The sequence below is a fragment of the Gopherus evgoodei genome, chromosome 6 (genome assembly GCF_007399415.2).
Source record: "Gopherus evgoodei ecotype Sinaloan lineage chromosome 6, rGopEvg1_v1.p, whole genome shotgun sequence".
NCBI lineage: Eukaryota > Metazoa > Chordata > Testudines > Testudinidae > Gopherus > Gopherus evgoodei.
Window position 1 is genome coordinate 1,399,118 of NC_044327.1, and position 17,683 is coordinate 1,416,800.

The following is a 17,683-nucleotide window of genomic DNA, read 5'->3' on the forward strand; positions in this document are numbered from 1 at the left end:
CTGATGCATCTGACTCTTATAGATAACTTTGGTACAATCCTCGCTTATCTCATCAGACGACTCCATGAATAAGGCAGTGTGCCAAGGGGAAAGTGTGCTCCTTTCTGACCGCAGTCTGGCTAGCATCTACTGCACTCAGGGCTGTAATGGCAAAGTAGGAGATTTCAGTTGGAAATTATCAGGAACAGCCACTTGGCTTCTGCTTTCAAACTTCTTGTCGACTCCACCCTAGCACCTGTGGCAATATTGTCATATTGGGGATCAGTAGCCAGGGGATTGTAAAGAAGTTGCTGGCAGTGCGATAGGGCAGAGAAGGAAATAGAAGGAAACACATTTACATGACTAGGTCTCCTGGCACAGCAAATGTTTTGATTAATTTAGTAAAAGATCCACGCCCAATGGAAACAGGTCATAGTTCTGCTAAGCTGAATGCAAGGGCCTGATCCGTGCTAATCACTAAGCTGCCGGGTGTATGGAGTCGATCCTCTGGGCCCACTAAGATTTCTTTGTACTGCCAGGGTAGAGGGATCTTGGAGCAACCCTACATGGCTCCACCTGCCATAGGGAGCCAGGGTCCAGCACACTGGAGTGGCAGGGCTAAGGGGTCCATCTGGTCAGAAGCAAAGCTAGGCGTCCCAGGCATCCACCGAGCCCTGGAGTTGGCAGGGACCAGAAGGGAAGATTGAGCTTGACACAGAGACAGACTCAGGAGAGGGGCAGGAGAGATTGGTGGGTCTAGCCCAGGGCACAAAGCACATTGTAGCCTGCCCTTGTAATGCACTGTTAATTGGCCACTCACTCCTGCTCGCTCACACCCACACTCTGTGTGCAAATGAGTTTGTAACAGTATCCAGAGCTGATCAGAAACCATGTATTTTAGCCAAAATCTCCTTGGCCTTCTGAACACATTGTTTGGCTACAGAGTTGCAATCTCACTAAGGCACTGACAGGCTAAGATTTTTTACCAAGGATGCCTACAAGTAGGTGCCCCTATAAACCCAGCCCAGTTCCAAACATGCTGAGACCCCACAGTCCCTGAGCAACTTAGTGTGGCTGCAGAGGCTCCCATCTCTGAAAATTAGGCCGGTATCCATGGAGCTCAGGAGAAGACTTTCCGTCGAGTTCAGTGGGAGCTGGAGGAGGCCCTCAACCTGGCTATCTCTGGGCACCCAAGTATGAAGATTTTGGCCACAATGCCTGATTTCAGAAGTGCTGAGAATCTACAACTCTTGTTTAAGTCAATGGAGCTCAGCACCCCTGAGAACGGGGCCCATTCTGCTAGGACATTCTGCAGCATCCACTTAGTGGAGTCCATTCTGGGGTCAGTTCTGCAAGGCACTGAGCACCCTGCCTGGACAACCCTTTATCCCCATGATAACACGTAGGCATGGAATAAGAAATTGCTAGCCTTCTTCAGCACAGCAGTAAGCATGGGATCTATGGCTGTCTTTAGCCATGGGATGTGGAGATATGTGCCCAGCAAAATGCTCAGGGGGGGTAAGCGACATCCTCCCTGTGATCCAGACACTGACTAAAGGGCAGTTTCAGTTTTGGTTGGCTAGAAACACAGCATTGTGCATTCCTTATCCTTTTCCTGGCCTTACTTGTGTGTTCCCAGCGCTGTCGACACAGGAAGCCACGTCCAAGGTGCACGATTTATGCAAAGCAGCTAAACAGGGAGTGTCTGAGTGAGTTTGACAAGTGAAAGGTGAAAGCTCAACACAGCTTCCCTCCCTCGTGGTCTGCGAAGGGGCTGCAGGGAGCAGATGAGGGGCCACAAAGGAAAAGTACAAAACACAGATCAAAGTGAAGAGACTTTGGAAAGGCCTAAGATTCATCACCGCTAGAGAGAAATACCACAGCTGCTGGGACAGTCAATTAAACTCCGGCACGCCCCTCTCCCTGGGTCTATCTGGGAGAGTCATGTGAAGCTATCCTGTAGTTACATGTTCAGCACCAGCTGGAAAGCTGGATAAAGAGCTGGCTCTTCAGTGCTGCCTGCGATCTAAGTCTATGTTGCAAGGCCCAGTCCAGAAATGGGCTCTGCCCTGGAAACCTCTGGACTTCAGTGGGAGTAGGGACTGCTGGGGAAGAGCAGCAGAGGGAATTGGGTGAAGGGAAGGGGCTGGAAGAGAAAGCCCAAGGTCTGTGGTATAGTCCTGAGCATACAGCTGCTGAGTTTTAGAGGGAGAATATTTTTTTTTTTGGCTGAGGGGCAAGGGAAGGGGGAATGAACAGATTTCCCCAGTATTCCTAGGTAGGCAAAATACCAGTGATGGGAGACGATGGTGCAAGTGTTTAGTTTTTATTGCTCACACAGGAATAGCATATCTAAATCATTCTACAGTGGCTGGACTTTGACCAAAGCAATGGGAAGGAAAAAAAGATCAAAATAAAACAGAGGGGTAGTATCCATTATCTGTATGGTCATTTTCCAGAGGGATATTCAAAGCCTCTGATGTTCCTGCTTCTTCTGACTTTGGTTCTTCCCCATGCTCTGTAAAAGAGAAAGAGAAAACCCATTGCCATGTTGAGTGTCACGGTATTTTCCTTAACTCCCCAGCTGCTGGAATCATGATCACTTGAGAATCTTGGCTTTTATTTAAAACAAAAACAAAAAGGAAAGGGTCCTAGCTCTTTGTGAGGGAGTGTCCTCCACACACAAAGCCAGAAGGGGTAAATTAGGCCAAACTTGCCCCTGGAGAGAGCCAGGGATTGCTAAAGCCTAAGGGCTGAGGAAGTCCTGCTGGGGGAGGAGCTGGGCTGGGTTAATAAAGCTAGGAAGTTGGCAGCAGAAAGGGGGCTATGGGGAAAGTCGTCTGCAGTCCTGCCCTGGGAGAAGGTTAAGGTATGTGTGTTTGGCTCTGTGGAGTGTAGTCTACAGTTACTGCCTGGGAGGAGGGGGTTTGGACTGGCAAACCCAGAGAGCGGGGAAACCAGAAAGTCGAGCTCAGAGGTAGGAAGGTGTTCAGGAAAAGAGCAACAAGGTCTGAGGGAAGGCAGACCACAGTCGCAGGTATAGTGTCCCTGGGCTGGAACCTAGAGAAGTGGGTGGGTCCAGGTTCCCCTACCAGCCACTAGGGAAGTGGCACAGACCAGGCAGTGGAGCTCTGACTGCCTAGGACTGTTGTCTGCAGAGCTTTTGTTACCCTGGAAGAGGGGGACTATAGTGACCTGACCAGAGGACTGAGTCCTGAAGAAGCCGCACACTGTGTGCTAGAGAAAGAGGGAGACCACGGGCCAAGGAACCAGCAGGAGGGAGTATCAGCTCTGAAACCAGCTAATTCCCAGAGCAAAGTGGTGGAGGCGCTCCAAGGGTGAGTGGATCCCATGACACCTTGTGTTTCTATGTGCACTGATTTGGGGGGGCCTGACTCAGGATTTTTAAGGTGTGGTGTGGGTGACCCTGCGTAGCAGTAGCAAATAAGATGCTGGCCTCTGGTCACACAGACTATTCCTTTGTATCGAAGGATCATGTGCACAGGCCCAACCTGAAATGAACTCTGCAGGGGGGAGCCCTGCCCCTAAACAGAAACCTGGGAAGTCAGTGGGCCCCTGTAAGGCACATGGGATCTTGATGCAGGACTGGGGCCTCAGGGTTTCTGGACTCCAATGGAGGTCAATGGGCATAGCAGGCACCCAGCACTTCTGACATGCTGGCCCTAAGAGGATGGTTTCAAAGCCCCCAGGGAAGGTGGATGTTCAATTTCCATCAATGTCAATGGGAAATGGCACCCAAATCCCATAGCCACCTCTAGGAATCTCAGCCCAATCTCCAGGAAGCGCCCTGTGGAATAAACATGAACGGCCTGGTGTCGATAGCGCTAGTCCCAGTGAGTTCCTTGTGAGCCAGGAAGAGGCCCAGGTAATACAGGGACCCTGTTATCTCTGTAGCTGTCCCATGGGGCACCTATGGGGAGAACCTTTGGCAGTGCTGTAACAAGGGCGAGGTGAGTGAGGTACTTGCCTCGGGCACGCAAAGCGGAGGGGCACAGCTCTACCGTGATTGGCAGCAATTCGGCGGCGGGTCCCTGAGTCCCTCTCGGAGGGAAGGACATGCAACTGAATTGGTCTCCGACAGGGACTCAGGGACCCGCCGCCGAATTGCCGTCGAAGAGCCTGAAACCAGCCTTTGCCTTGGGCACAAAAATTCCTTGTTACAGCTCTGAGCCTTGGGCCCCAGAATCTCCATACCTGCCATTTCCAGGCTGCACTGGTGATGGATGGGTTCCTCTTGGGTCTGGACTTGGTGGGATCCCCTTCTTGTTGCCCAGGCCCAGTTCCCTGCTCGGCTCTGCCCCCTCTGCACTGACTGTCTGGGACACCCCTGCTGCGGGGACCTCCAGGGTAGAGAAATTCCCCAAAGGCCTGGACAGAGCCATCAGCTCCACTCCCGCCTTGGGGCACTTGTGGCCAGGGAAGCAGGGCCTTCCCAGGGGTTGCCGTTTTGAACAGACTGGCTCAGCAAGTGGGGTGCCAGGAGGTTGCTGTATCTGTCACTGCAGTGTCCAAGTGCAGGCTTGAGCGAGGAAAAGGCTCTGCATCTAGCCAGTCACTGCTCCACTGCCTGGCTGGGCAGTTCCTCTCCTCCCCAAGGATGCACCCGGGGAGAGTTCTCTGGGAATATGCTCTGATCCCTGAGGGTCTCTAACCACTTACCTGCTGGATGCAGAGTATCCTCAGCTCGTGGGCCCTCCACCACCTCCTGCTGAGTCCCACCAGACAGCTCTTGAGTCACAGACAGGGCGGGCTCCTCCTCGTGGTGCCCTGGAGATGCCTGTGCTTTCTCTGGGGGCTCCGTCTCCAGCTCCTCTTGCACTTCAGGCTGAGGCTCCGGCTCTGTACCCCGCTGTCGGCCTCTTCTTCTCCCAGCTCCTCGGCCCCTCTTTGGCCCTTTGCTCGTACCTTGCTCTCTGTCGGAACATGACAACATCTCACTCAGCGCCATGAACCGGGGACAGCCCGGCCAGGCACACAGGGGAGGGAAGCTCCCGGCTGCCAGGCACTTTCAGTGTGAGCTGCGTGTTGGATTCCCCTACGCAAAGAGCGCTTTGTCAGTGTAGCTGTTCTGCTGAGCTCCACTGGCAAACAACTCTCACTGTGGGCACAACCAGCCCAGTAGAGCTCAGCACTAGTGCTGGTGTAGTTTATCCAACCACTCCTCTTCTCCCCTTGTGTGCGCACTTCTCCGCCAGCCCAGCCCAGCTCAAGCAAACTAAACTTGACTGGCAAAAGTACAGTTCTGCTGCTACAGCTGGCTGCACTAGGGGCTTTGGCTGGTACAGCTGCATTCGTCACAGATCACATATACAGCGACGCTGGCACAAGTCTGTAGTTAGACCTGGTCTGGGCATTAGTGCCTCTCCCCTTTGTAACATAGATATGGACAAACTAGCTATTCTGGGAGATAAATCACTGCCTGGGAAAATAATGCACCACGGCCAACACAGCCTTTCCTGTGGACTGATGCACACAGCTGGTGACTTCTGAGCTTGCCTGGGTAATAGGGGTCATACCTAAAGTCAAGTGTCTTGCCAGCAGGTGAGTGGGCAAAGTCATGCCTCCAGAGAGATACCACCACCTGGAGAGAGGCACATATATACTGCTTCAAGCTGGATTCTTCAGGGACCCGCAGCCAAAGAAAGGACTTCGGGTTAACTATCCTGAGTTTAAACTGACTCAGGGCCTTCTTCCTGTCCAGCAAACAGACTGGACCTCTGTCCCAGGGCCCCCCCCCCCAATCCTTAGGGAAGAGTTGGAAGGAATTTAGCCTACTGAGACAGCATAAGACTGAGAGGACTTGTTCTGAACTGAAGCTGGGGTGAAGTTGTGACTGGAAGAAAACCAGCCATGGGGTTTGAAGGACTTGCTGGAGACAGAGTGATCTCTGGTGGAGATTCTTTTACTATTTTCCTGTTTTCTCTGGAATGCTTTCACCTTAAGAATAAATGTGCTTGCTTAGGCAGAGCCATGTAGTAACTTAACTGTGGCAATTACCATTTGCTGTCTCTGAGGAGAAACATTAAGCGGGCTGCGTAGGTAGCCAAACTGCTGGGGATCTCCCAGTGTAGGCAGGGAGCTGTGCAGTCTGGTCAGGAGGGAGAAAGATGGGTGGAAAGCTGGGAGCCTACAGTGGGTGCAGGTGCCCTGAGCTGTGATATTGTGGTCACCGGGGGTAGGGCTAGATGGCCCAGGCCAGAGCAAGGGAGCAGGAGCAGCCCTGAGAGCCAGCATGACACACGCCCACCCCGAATCACAATTCCTTCTCCCTGCCCAAGGTCTCCCACAGCTGCCAAGTTTTGTGTGGCTCCATGTCTGACAGTTTGTGAAAATTATTTAATGAACTACTTTGCATATGCACAATCCATATATCACAATAAATGCCATCTTATGGTCAATTCACTTTGCCGGGAGCAGCGGTGGGAGATAGGACATGGAGCTGCACACCACTTGGCAGCTCTGAGGCTGGGGCAGATGGAGGAGTGGGGAGGCTGGAGGGTGTTGGGGGCACCAGAGGAGGTGGGGATGGTGCTGGTGTGTTGGGGTCAGTGGGAACTAGAGGGCAGATGAGGAGGCTAATGTGTATCAAGTCCTAGCTGGGGGCTGGCAGGGGACTGGGGCTGTCTCTGGGGGGCTGGCGGGGGGATGTGTCTGCATGAGGGAGCCTGGGGCTAGTATTGAGCCGGCCCCCCCAACAGAATAGCCCATTGCGTGCGGCATGCTGGGTAAAACCTCATGGCTGCCTTGGGCAGTGGGTTGGTTTCTCCCACATGCTCTCAGTGGTCCCTGAGCTCATCAGGACATGTGTGAATGTTTGACCAGCAGAAGATTTGGATCCATGACTCCTCCCCTGGGCAGCAGTGCGTAGCGGCGTTCATTGCACTTACCACTGCACATGATCAAAGGGACAGGGCTAGACGTGGCCATTGGGCCCTGCCCTGAGCTGGGCTGGTGTGTAGGTGGCATCATCCCACAAGTAGCCCTTGGAGCAGAGTTACAGCCCCGCGGCTCTCAGCGGGGGCTGGTCTCTCTCACACCCAGCACCAGGTCAGCCATGCTGGATCAGACCCCCGGCTCTGCCCACTTCCCGCTCTGCCGGAGGGGACTCCCCATAACAGTGCAGAGGGGTTCTTCTTCCACCCACCCCATGTGAGCCTGCGTCACAGTGTAGTGCATGGCCATTCCCTGGGTACAAGGAGTGCTTCCCTGTCACTAAGACAGAATTCCCATGGGTGTAAGTATAATTTACCCCAGAACCCACTGGACAGTATCTTTCTCCTGTGCCTCCGCTTTCCTTTTCCGCAGCAGCTCTCGGTCTCTCAGGCGGTGCGTGATGGCCCCTACAAGAACAGACCAATTGTCAATTTGGTGTCATGACTGAAAACTAGTCCTGGCGATGACAGGGACACAGCAAGGTGAGTCGAGCAGGAGCACCCTGGGGTGGGGCCTGCTAGTGGAAGGGAGTCACCTCAGCCAGAGAGCGAGCTATCATGTAAATAACACTCGGGACAGCAGTGCCCTAGAAGCTGCAGATAACGGGCAAGTGATCACATCCCTCATGCTGCAGATAACACTTTAATGGAAGCAGATGGGCTTTGGGTATGGACTGGGCATGCCCAGCTTCTTGGACAATCGCTCCCACAGGGCAGCAGTGGGTGCTGCATCCAGAACATTGTCTCCCATTAAGTCTTTGCAGAGCAGCTAGTTGGAAAGCCTGCAGGCTGTTAACCCAAAGCCTGTTGGATTGGCAGGGTGTCATTCTGTCTCTCCCGTCCCTTGTCTGTGAGTCCCACGCCCTCGGCTCCAAGTGGACCTGGACACATGGCTTTACCTCCCTTTGAGCTGAATTTGCTGCTATTTGAAGGCTCATGTATTCGTTGCTCATCTGTACTTGGAGAGCTACCAGGTATTCAGGAATCCCAAGGTTCATCCAGTTTTGCCTACACTGAGTATTCATTGTGGCCTGTGGCCTGGAACTCATCAGACCTGCATTCTAATCTGCTGAGTGACCCGGGGGGAAGCCTCTTTGAACTGCATTCAAAAAAGAATGAGAAGTTCATGGAGGGGAGTTCATCAGGGGCTATTAGCCAGGTGGTCAGGGATGTAATCCCGTGCTCTGGGTGTCCTTCGCCTCTGGCTGCCAAAGCTAGGAGTGGACAACAGGGGATGGATCACTTGCTGATTGCCCCAAAGAGAATGAACAGAACAGGCACCTGGCATTGGTCACTGTTGGTAGACAGGATACTGGGCTAGATGGATCTCTGGTCTGACCCAGTGTAGCCGTTCTTACTTCCCATCTGTAATATGGGGGTAATGACACTGACCTCCTCTACAAAGTGCTTTGAGATCTACTAGAGAGAAGAGCCAGGGATCACTATCTGACAATCTGCAGTAGGTGCTTGCATGTGGCTCTTCTCATCAGCTCCTCTCCTGTGGAAGGGCCAGGTCCTGCGAGAGGCGATGCACCCTGGCCTGGATCTGACAGTACAGGAACGCACTCGGACTGCTCAGGGGGCGAGCGGTCATGATGAGGGCAGGGAGAGGCTCAGTCAGGAATGAGTTCCCGGGCAGTGTTGGAGTGGGGTGGGAGTGCTTGGCACCTGGCAGGACTGAGGCCTACTGGGTTTCAGCCAGCCCATCAGGAACCAGGAACATTCTTGTCTGACAGGGCTGAGCACTTACTGCAGAGAATAATGACAGCCACAGGGTATGTCTGCCCCACAGTTAGACACCTGCAGCTGGCTGGCCCATGCCAGCTGCCTCGAGCAAAGGGGCTGTTTCATTGTGATGTTCAGGCTTGGTCTGGAGTCTGGGCTCTAGGACCCTGCAAGATGGGACCGTCTCAGAGCTTGGGCTGCAGCCCATGATGAAACTGCCCACAGCCCAAGAGGCCAACTGCAGGCGTCTAATTGCAGTGCAGACACACCCAGCGTGACTCCATGGGCTGAAGGCTGTTTGCAGAAAGGAGGCCACAGTTCCCTTCAGCACAGGGCCCAGCACAAGACCCCCATTAACCCTGTGTGAAAGGCTGAAGCGGGCAGAGAGCTGGGCACATCACCCATTCATGAATTAGTCCTCACTGCCTCTGTGGTCTGGTGTTTTTGGCCTCAGTGACTTGCCCAGTGTCACATGGCTGGCCAATGGTGGCATTGGGGACAGAATTCAGGGCTGCTGTCAATGACAAAACTCCTATTGACTTCACTGGGGCCATGATTTCCACCCCGACCTCCTGAGGCCCAGCCCCAAAGTTATCCTTGTGGTACGGACACCTGCCCACTAGGAACATCGAGTTGCGGTAACTTGGTCTGTATGTACATGCCTTGTTTCTCTCTCCCTATGCCTCAGTGCACCGTAAACAAGGCTCAGGGCAGAGCTGCTAGCATACTCCTTGGCTGAGACTCCTGGCCGCAGCTGGGCCATGCAGGCAGAATATAACACATCTCTGCACCAGCTCTAGTGAGGGACGGTGTGAAGTCAGGAGTGAGGAATGAGGCATGGTACAGATACATTAAAAGAATAAATGAGTTGTGACTTCCTAATTTCTAACAGGCCAGCACAACAGACAACTGGTCGAAATAATGACACCTTCCAGCCAACAGCCGCAAAGCACGTTAATGCATTAAGCTTCCCAAACGAGCACTGGGAGAACCAGGAAGGGTTATCACCAAATGAAGAAACTGAGCCCTGGTCTACACTACGAGTTTAGGTCGAATTTAGCAGCAACAGGCAAAGTGACTTGGTCACAAGGAATCTGACTGTTCTGGGAATAGAACCAACATCTCCTGACTGGTGTGCTAAGCCAAGAATAGCCGTCTCTGGATCTGTAACCCTGAACAGAAGGCAATGATGGGAATGCTTCTTTCATGTGCTTTGGATCCCACACTGAGCTGAGCACCAGCTACAGAATGATTATTATTACAGTAATGCCTGAAGGCCTCCTCATGCTGGGCACTCTAGAGACCCAGTAAGAGACAATCCCCATCCATGAGAAGCTCACAATCTAAACAGACAAGACAGGGAAAGGGTGGGAGATTACAGTGTGATTCACAATGTGTACTAGAAAGAGAGCAATATGTAGTAAGGGGTGTGTGCTGGAGCCTGATAGTCATATACAACGGCAGAGGCAGCCCTTAATGCTCAGCACAGGAATGTTGTGAAATATCACGTTCTAAATGCCATATTGACAGTCCCTAATAACAATGCCCCCGCCGAAGGAATTCTTTTAGTGACCTGCCATGGCTTGCAGTGATCAGTGGAGAACCTGTCGTCTGCCAAATAGTAAAACAGAAGGAGATTTGCTGAGAAGGAGATTGGCTATGTCGAATGGTAGAAGGACGCTCTCACAGGACTGACAGGATGAATTCACTGCTGGTTATTAAACCAGGATGCATTTAGCTACTGACGCATGTTGTACTTTGCATGTGTAACAGAAATCAACTCTTATTTATTTTTGTGAGCTAAGGGCCTGTCAAAACTTGCTGAGAAACAAACTAACTGAGAAAAATATTCTAGGCTAAGTACAATAAAACCTGTGCCACCTTTACACACCAGCCTAAGCAAATTATTTTTGACTGATCAGTCCGAGACCTCCAACCTTTTTCTTTTGTTATTACGAGAGAGTTCTGAAAGGCTGATAAGCTGATGGACTAGGGTTTGCATGCATTCTATTAGCCATAGTCTCTGTGTGTTGGCATTTGAAGTCTGGTATATGGAGTCCACATATTGATTGTGTGGGGCTTGTTTAAACTGGAATGGCAAACTGTCTTGTTGCTTAAAATACCCTGGGATCTCTGATTTCAGCTGCATGCTTGCAAACCCTCCCCCTGCAGAGGTTTTGCTACACACCTGCTTCCAAGCAAGTTTGCAGGTAAAAGCAATAACTTAGATGGGTTTCACAGCACATGGCAGTGCTTTGCATTGACCACCTCACTCACAAGACAGAAACCTGATGCAAAATGCCCATATTCTTTAACAAAAGAACATTGATGCACAAAGTAAAGGCCAAATCAAAGAGGCATAAAATTCTATATAACCCTACTGGGTATTTGTAACGGCTCAGGATTCTGACCACTCTGAGAAGCATTTCCAAATGCTTGTACCCTTTGTGACAACGAAAACAATAACCTGATTGTTATTTTGTGCAGGGCAATCATCTGTTTCTTCCATACTCTGTATACCAAGCATCTTCCATAGCTTACATACATAGTTTTGATCATTTAACTCTTTTTTTTGTATGTTGCAATTGTATCTCTTTTCTGCTAAGACATCTAGTGATGCATTAGACTATAACAAGCTCCCGTTCCACCCAGTCATGACATTAACTTTGTAATGTTACCTGGCACAGTGTGTTCCTCTCTGGCTGGTGGATGCTGCTGGGAAGATTCCGAGTAAGGATGGTCCTTTTCTAAGCCCTCCATTTTTCTTTCCAGTTTGTTGCTGGGGTTCTGGGTTTTAACTAAAAAGCAGCTTAGCTGCGCAGTAAGGGCGTCAGGAGTTACTTGGGCTACATACTGCAAAGGAGTAGTTAGAGAACAACACAACCCGCCCACTCACCATGGTTTATCTGGCCTGGCCACTGGTCTGGTACTGCTGTTCTCCTTATCATGTCACAGAGATGGGGGAGCCTGGGCTCATATCCTGTCTCCTTGCTGCAAAGGAATATTAGTGTGCTTCTCCATGACTGGTGCTCCTCAAATAGGAAATTAAGAGCGGCTGATGCTGTCGAGTATAGAGACCCTGGTGTTTAAGAAGCAGTGGGGGAGGGAGCTAAGCAGCCCCTTCTACTTGCCCTCCTGCCTCTCTCATCAACTGGCAGCAAGCCCAACACAAAGGAGGCAGTGCCCCAGGCAGCAGGCTCTCATTTGAGGTCTTAAGTGGGACATAAGTGGCCACAGGCCTTCAGCACAAGGACACTTGTGCATCTCAAATCCCTGGGGCAGAGTGCTTAAAGACAACCAGCTTTGCCCAACGGGAAAGACTTTTGTGGCTGGGACCAGCCTCCCATGCAGCTCCTGCTTTCCGAGCTGTCAGTTCTCCACAAGCCTGTGCATGGTGCCTCTCCCAGTCCACGGACCACTTTGTAAGAATGTTGGTGACACCCGCTCAGCACCATTTTGTGCCCTCGGTGCTGCATTTTAAACAGTCCTTCCCAGTCTCACCCATAATCAGACAGGGTCAGTCCTCGTACTCACAATATCAAGGCCCCAACCCAGCAAAACACTTAGGTCTGTGCAGAGGATGGGAGGAAGGGTATCCCAGTGCAGACCTGACCTGGGGCCATCTGCCATTGGAGGGAGGAGAGACCCTTGTGGGGGAACTGTCAGTAGGAAGCCAATGGTATAGGAGAATAGGCCCTCTGGAGTCACAGTTGCAGGCAGTGAAAGTGAACTTGAACAAAGACGGTAACATGCGGGCAGGCCACCAAGTGGCCAAGAAGGGAAAGGTAAGCCCTGGCTGGAACAGAAGAACTGGCGGTGGAGACAATCCATTCTTGTAGGGTCTCTGGAACCTGTCCTCTGGTAGACAGGTGCGTGCGAAGACCACATTGATGTGAGCCCCAATGAATTCTAGGGATTGTTTGGGATCCAAAGTCGATTTTCTGATGTTTATGCTCATCCCCAGGCAGGAGAGGAGTATGAGTGGCATGGAGATTGAGGCTTGAGCCTCCTCTTTGGATCACGCTGCTATCAGTCAGTTGCTGAGATAAGGGAATATAAGGACCTCTTGATGCTGAAGGTGGGCCACCACTACCGAGGGAACTTTGGTGAAGCCCCGTGGAGCAGTGGTGAATCCGAAAGGTAGAACCATGTATTGGATGTGTTGAGTTTCTGCCATGAAGCTCAAATGCCCGTGGGTAGTATGGATATCCATGTGAAAGTAAGCATCCTGTATATCAAGAGCTGTAAACCACATGCTTTTTTATAGCAAAGTTATGATGGTTGCTAGGGTGACCATACTAAACTTTGGCTTGCATATGAAGTGGTTGAGACGACTGAGGTCTAAGATCAGTCTTCACCCACCCATCTTCTTAGGAACTAGGTGGAATAGAACCCTGCACCCTGATAGGTTGTAGGAACAGGTTCTATCACTCAGCTTTGCAGCAGGGAGTCCACTTCTAAGGTGAGGACTGTGACAGGTTGGGTCACAGAAACTCCCTTGGGACTGCCACCTGATGTGCTGAGACTACCTCTGAGCCCGTTTTCCCCACCAGCTTGGGACTCCGGAACCCTGCCTTGTTGAGCCAGATATGCTAGCCTGCTGCAAACACAGACTCAGGGTCTGAACCACGTCCCCCAAAAGCTGCAGACTTAACTGAAAACAGTTTAAGAAGCACTCCTGTCTCTGTCACCCAAATACCCATCTCCTAATGGGATCCAAACCCCAGATAAATCCATTTTACTCTATATAAAGCTTATACAGGGTAAACTCATAAATTGTCTGCCCTCTATAACACCGATAGAGAGGTATGCACAGCTGTTTGCTCCTCCAGGCATTAATCACTTACTCTGGGTTAATTAATAAGCAAAAAAGTGAGTTTATTCAATATAAAAAAGAGGATTTAAGTGTTCTCAAGTAATAACAGACAGAACAAAGCAAGTTACCAAGCAAAATAAAACAAAAACATGCAAGTCCAAGCCTAATACAGTAGAAAACTGAATCCAGATATCAGAGGGGTGGCCGTGTTAGTCTGGATCTGTAAAAAGCGACAGAGTCCTGTGGCACCTTATAGACTAACAGACGTATTGGAGCATAAGCTTGTGTCTGATGAAGTGGGTATTCACCCACGAAAGCTCATGCTCCAATACATCTGTTAGTCTATAAGGTGCCACAGGACTCTGAATCCAGATAAACTCTCACCCTCAGAGATGTTTCAATAAGCTTCTTTCAGAGATTGGACTCCTTCCTAGTCTGGGCCCAATCCTTTCCCTGGTACAGTTCTTGTTAGCTCAGGTGGTAGCTAGGGGATTTCTCATAACTGCAACCCCCCCCCATGTTCTGTTTCACCCCCTTTTATAGCTTTGGCACAAGACGGGAATCTTTTGTCTCTCTAGGTCCCCATGCCTCCTTCTGAATGGAAAAACACCAGGTTTAAGATGGGTTCCAGACAGTACCAGGTGACATGGTCACATGTCCTGTGAGAGCCCAAGCCTTCATTCCGCAGCCTGACTCACAGGAAGGCCTGCAAACAAACAGAGCCATCCACAGTCGATTGTCCTGGTTAATGGGAGCCATCAAGATTCCAAAACCACCATTAATGGCCCACACTTTGCATAATTACAATAGGCCCTCAGAGTTATATTTTATATTAGTAGATTATAAGCTTTGTAATGATACCTTACAAGAGACCTTTTGCATGAAAGAATATTCCAGTTACATTATAGTCACACTCACTAGCATATTTTCATAAAAATCATATGCAATGCAACATCACAAGGACACGGCCCTGAGAATGGTCCGTGAGGTGTGGCCGGGGGACGTGAGGGAGGTAGCACCGTGAACTCGATTGTATGGCCATGTTGAATGACATCCAGCACCCACTTGCCTGTTACTGCACTCCAAGTGGGTAAGAAGATGCCCCCTGAAGGGGGTGAGGAGGGTGTGTGGCATGAGGCAAGGTGGTTGCCAGTGCTCTAGATGCACTGAGGAATATCACTTCTGCAAAGACTGCGTATGAGATGCCAAAGGCTGTGGAGATGAACCTGGAGAACGGGGCTGTTAGGTCTTCGGTCATTTGTGAGGCGGCTCAGAGGGCTGCTGATGGAAGAATTGAGGAGTGCTAAATCAGTGCGTCAGTGGTGGGTGATAACACTCCAGTTGCTTGACTTCTTTTTCCGCCAACATGGAGCATGCATGGTCTTGTCAGGCTCATTCCCTGGCCACCTGTATGATGAGAAAATTGAGTGGGGGGGTGAGAAAACAGAAACTCAGACCCCCTTGCAGGTACCGCGTACCTCTTCTCCATCCCCTTGACGGTGGGGGCGCAAGTGCAGTGGCATTGGAACATTTTTAGTATTGGGTGTGCTGAAAGCCTGCCCTCTTACCCCATCCACGCCCCCCTGCCCCCAAGCTGAGCCTGGGAGAAGAGCTGTGTCTCCGGGATGGGGGGACCCAGACAGGGGTCAAGGGGCTGAGGCTGTGGCCACAGCTGGGTGTAGGTGTGGGGCCAGGAGCAGAGCCCCAGCTATGAGGCCAGGAGCAGGACCCCGGGAGTGAAGGCCTGGGAGCGGGGAGGCTGGGCGTGGGGCCCCGGGAGCAGAGTCCTGGGAGCAGAGGGTGGCCCCAGGCACAGGGCCCCAGGCACAGGGCCAGTGGCCGGGACCCAACCCCTGGGTGTGGGGTTGGGGAGCGAAGTGCTGGGAGCAAGGCCCCATGTGCAAAGGCACCAAGAAGTGGGGTGCAGGGCCGGTCCCTGGGACCTGAGCCGGGGAGTGGAGCCCCAGGGGCAGGGCCAGTGACTCTGCATAAAAGCTGGGTCTCCTGCAGCACCCCTACTTCCCGCGCCTATGCACAAGTGGCCGAACTGAGCCAGACAGTCGGAGCTGGTTGAAGAATGGTGGTGTTAATCGGTAGAGCCACTCTGGACGGAACTGAGGCTTGCAAGACATCAAGCAGCTGGTGCTGTTTGTCCTGTTCCTCCTCCAGTGGGAGGTGGTGGTGCTCATCACTCTGTGCAATAGGTCCTGAAACTGGCAGCAGTCATCTGAGGCAAGGAGGGAGCCAAAAACACTGGGATGTCTGGTGACAAGGAAGGGAACTGCTCTGGTACCAGCAGTGTTGTTGGAGTCAGGCTTATGTGGTTCTTCCTCCAACTCCGGTTTTGAATGCCTATTCTATGACAGCTGAAGAGGCAGGTTGGGGGACTCCTCCTGAGTTGAGCAGGAAGGTTCTGATGGTGGATACTGGGTCCAGGACCCCTGTGCGGCAAACAAAGTGGATCTGACGTTTGCTGCGAAGGGCTCCAAGGAGTGAGGTACCAACAACTACTTTGCTAGGGCACTGCCACTGAGTCGGCAGAACCTTTGGATAGTCATATGGATGGTATGGGAGGGACAAACCCTGTGCCCCTTCCAAGTCCTCCAATGCTGAGAAGTCAGAGCCTGGTTCAAACAGTGGTGCCACTGGAACATGGGAGGTAAGTCCAAACTAGGAGAGCGTAGCCTCTTAGGTAGTGACTGCACGTGGAGACCTCACACCTCCATGGCAAAGAGTTCATGAGGCTTGGGGGCCGACTCCAGCCTCCCCATATGTGGGGACTTATCCTCCCTACTCTGATCTAGGTAGATGGAGTGCGGCGCTGAACCGGGGTTGTGTCCGGGCTCTTCGCGTGGAGCCGCTGCCTCCTCGCTGCCCCCTTGCTTCCCCCCGGGCCGGTCTCTCTGCTGCCGCCGTCCGGGAGAGGAGGCGAGCGGCTCGGGCCGCGGCCCCCGCTCCTCGCTCCCTCTCATGCGCTCTGACGCCGGGCGCTGCTGGGGCCCCGGCTGGGCAGTGCGGGGAGCCCAGGCGGCCGGGCTCGGCGCCGCTCCCGCTCTGGTCTTGGGTATGTGTGGGTCTCTGCGCGGGGCGCTCCACGGGCAGAGGTGGGCGGCAGCTGTCACACGTGAGTGTCCGTTGCCTCCTCAGCTGGAGTCCTGTGGCTGTGGCTGGGGGGGCTGGTCCGAGCCGCTTGTTTTCTGTGTTTCACACAGAGCGATTCGTTCAGGAGAAGAGAGGGGAAGAGGCTGTAGATCATTCTTTGTGTGGTCGGGGATTGCGTTGTTGCGGTTGGCCAATCGCGTGATTAGAGGCATGGTAAGCGCGTGATTTTTCTTTTTGTCCAATTAGATTGCTAGCATGTATGATGTTAGCCCGCATGATTGGTTCTTATGTAACCAGACTTAACTATATAAGGGGGTAGTGGAAAAGAATAAAGGTGATTCCTGACTTGTTTGCAGCTGTGTTGACTGTGTGAATTTTCTTCGCTCCGCATGAGATACCACACCCATAGTCAATGGTACATGCGCTACGGTCTGAACAGGAGCTGGAATTGAGGATCCCTTAGAACTCAGAGTGCCTTTGATGTCAGTGGTGCCAATCTGGAAGGGGTACGCGGCTCGGTAGACGGTATCAGCAAGTCAGACCTTCTGTGCAATTTCTTGTCATGCTTGTGAGCCTTGGATCTGGGCCCAGCAGCCTTCTAGGCAACTCATAGGTGCTGGAATTAGGGGAGTGGCGGGTGCTGCAGGACCCCCTGGCTTGAAGTGGTTCTCATCAGATACAGGGTTTACAGTTTGGTTCAATGGCTCTCAGCACCCCCACTAGACGAGTTATCCCAGCACCCTTGAGGCAACCCCCAGTAAGCCATTCTTATTAGACAGGCCTGCACATAGAATCACGTGAGAATACTTGCAGGATGAGGGCCACAGATTGCAGTCCAGGACGTCATGCTTAAACCACAGGCAGGTACTGCCTGAGATGAGACGAAGATTCAGCTGAAATGAGAAAACTGTCCCCTAACTGTGTGAAGTGTCTGCTTCCTCTACACAATGTCCTGTAACAGTGATGGGCCAAGCTGGGCAGGGGCAGCCTGCCCGGGGGCTGGAGGCTCTGCCTAGTCCTACATCCAGTGCTTGGTTCCAGTTCTGAAGGTAGTGGCTGGAGGGACGTGGGGGCAAGGGGTGGGTCTTGTTTCATAGGGTATATATCT

General features: G+C 52.0%; 1 protein-coding gene and 1 long non-coding RNA gene across 6 annotated transcripts; one reads left to right on the forward strand and one right to left on the reverse strand.

Moving 5' to 3' along the window:
- Positions 1 to 2,289: 2,289 nt before the first annotated feature.
- HEMGN (hemogen) lies at positions 2,290 to 11,655 on the reverse strand. Of its 5 annotated transcripts, none has more exons than XR_004000854.1 (5): positions 11,336 to 11,547; positions 7,262 to 7,340; positions 5,517 to 5,581; positions 4,660 to 4,913; positions 2,290 to 2,497 (listed from the first exon to the last, which is right to left on the reverse strand). XR_004000854.1 is itself a non-coding variant. In XM_030565918.1 (4 exons), exons 1-4 carry the CDS (start codon positions 11,603 to 11,605, stop codon positions 2,388 to 2,390), a joined length of 507 nt encoding a protein of 168 aa, XP_030421778.1. In that variant the 5' UTR covers positions 11,606 to 11,655; the 3' UTR covers positions 2,290 to 2,387. The 5 variants fall into 5 exon arrangements, 3 of the variants coding, with proteins under 3 accessions (XP_030421778.1, XP_030421777.1, XP_030421776.1); XR_004000853.1 differs by having other exon boundaries at positions 7,250 to 7,340; XM_030565918.1 differs by lacking the exons at positions 5,517 to 5,581; positions 11,336 to 11,547 and adding an exon at positions 11,554 to 11,655 and having other exon boundaries at positions 7,250 to 7,340.
- Positions 7,340 to 10,543, forward strand: LOC115653135. Its single transcript, XR_004000855.1, has 2 exons — positions 7,340 to 7,415; positions 9,550 to 10,543. It is a non-coding gene; the product is annotated as an uncharacterized LOC115653135 (long non-coding RNA).
- Positions 11,656 to 17,683: the final 6,028 nt, after the last annotated feature.

Coding starts and splice junctions, on each gene's coding strand:
- HEMGN (XM_030565916.1), bottom strand. CDS start 11,417: ATGGAGGGCTTAGAAAAGGACCATCCTTACTCGGAATCTTCCCAGCAG. Junction 7,341..11,335: donor AGAGGAACACACTGTGCCAG/GTAACATTACAA, acceptor CTGTTCTTGTAG/GGGCCATCACGCACCGCCTG. Junction 2,498..4,659: donor GGATACTCTGCATCCAGCAG/GTAAGTGGTTAG, acceptor TCTCTTTTACAG/AGCATGGGGAAGAACCAAAG.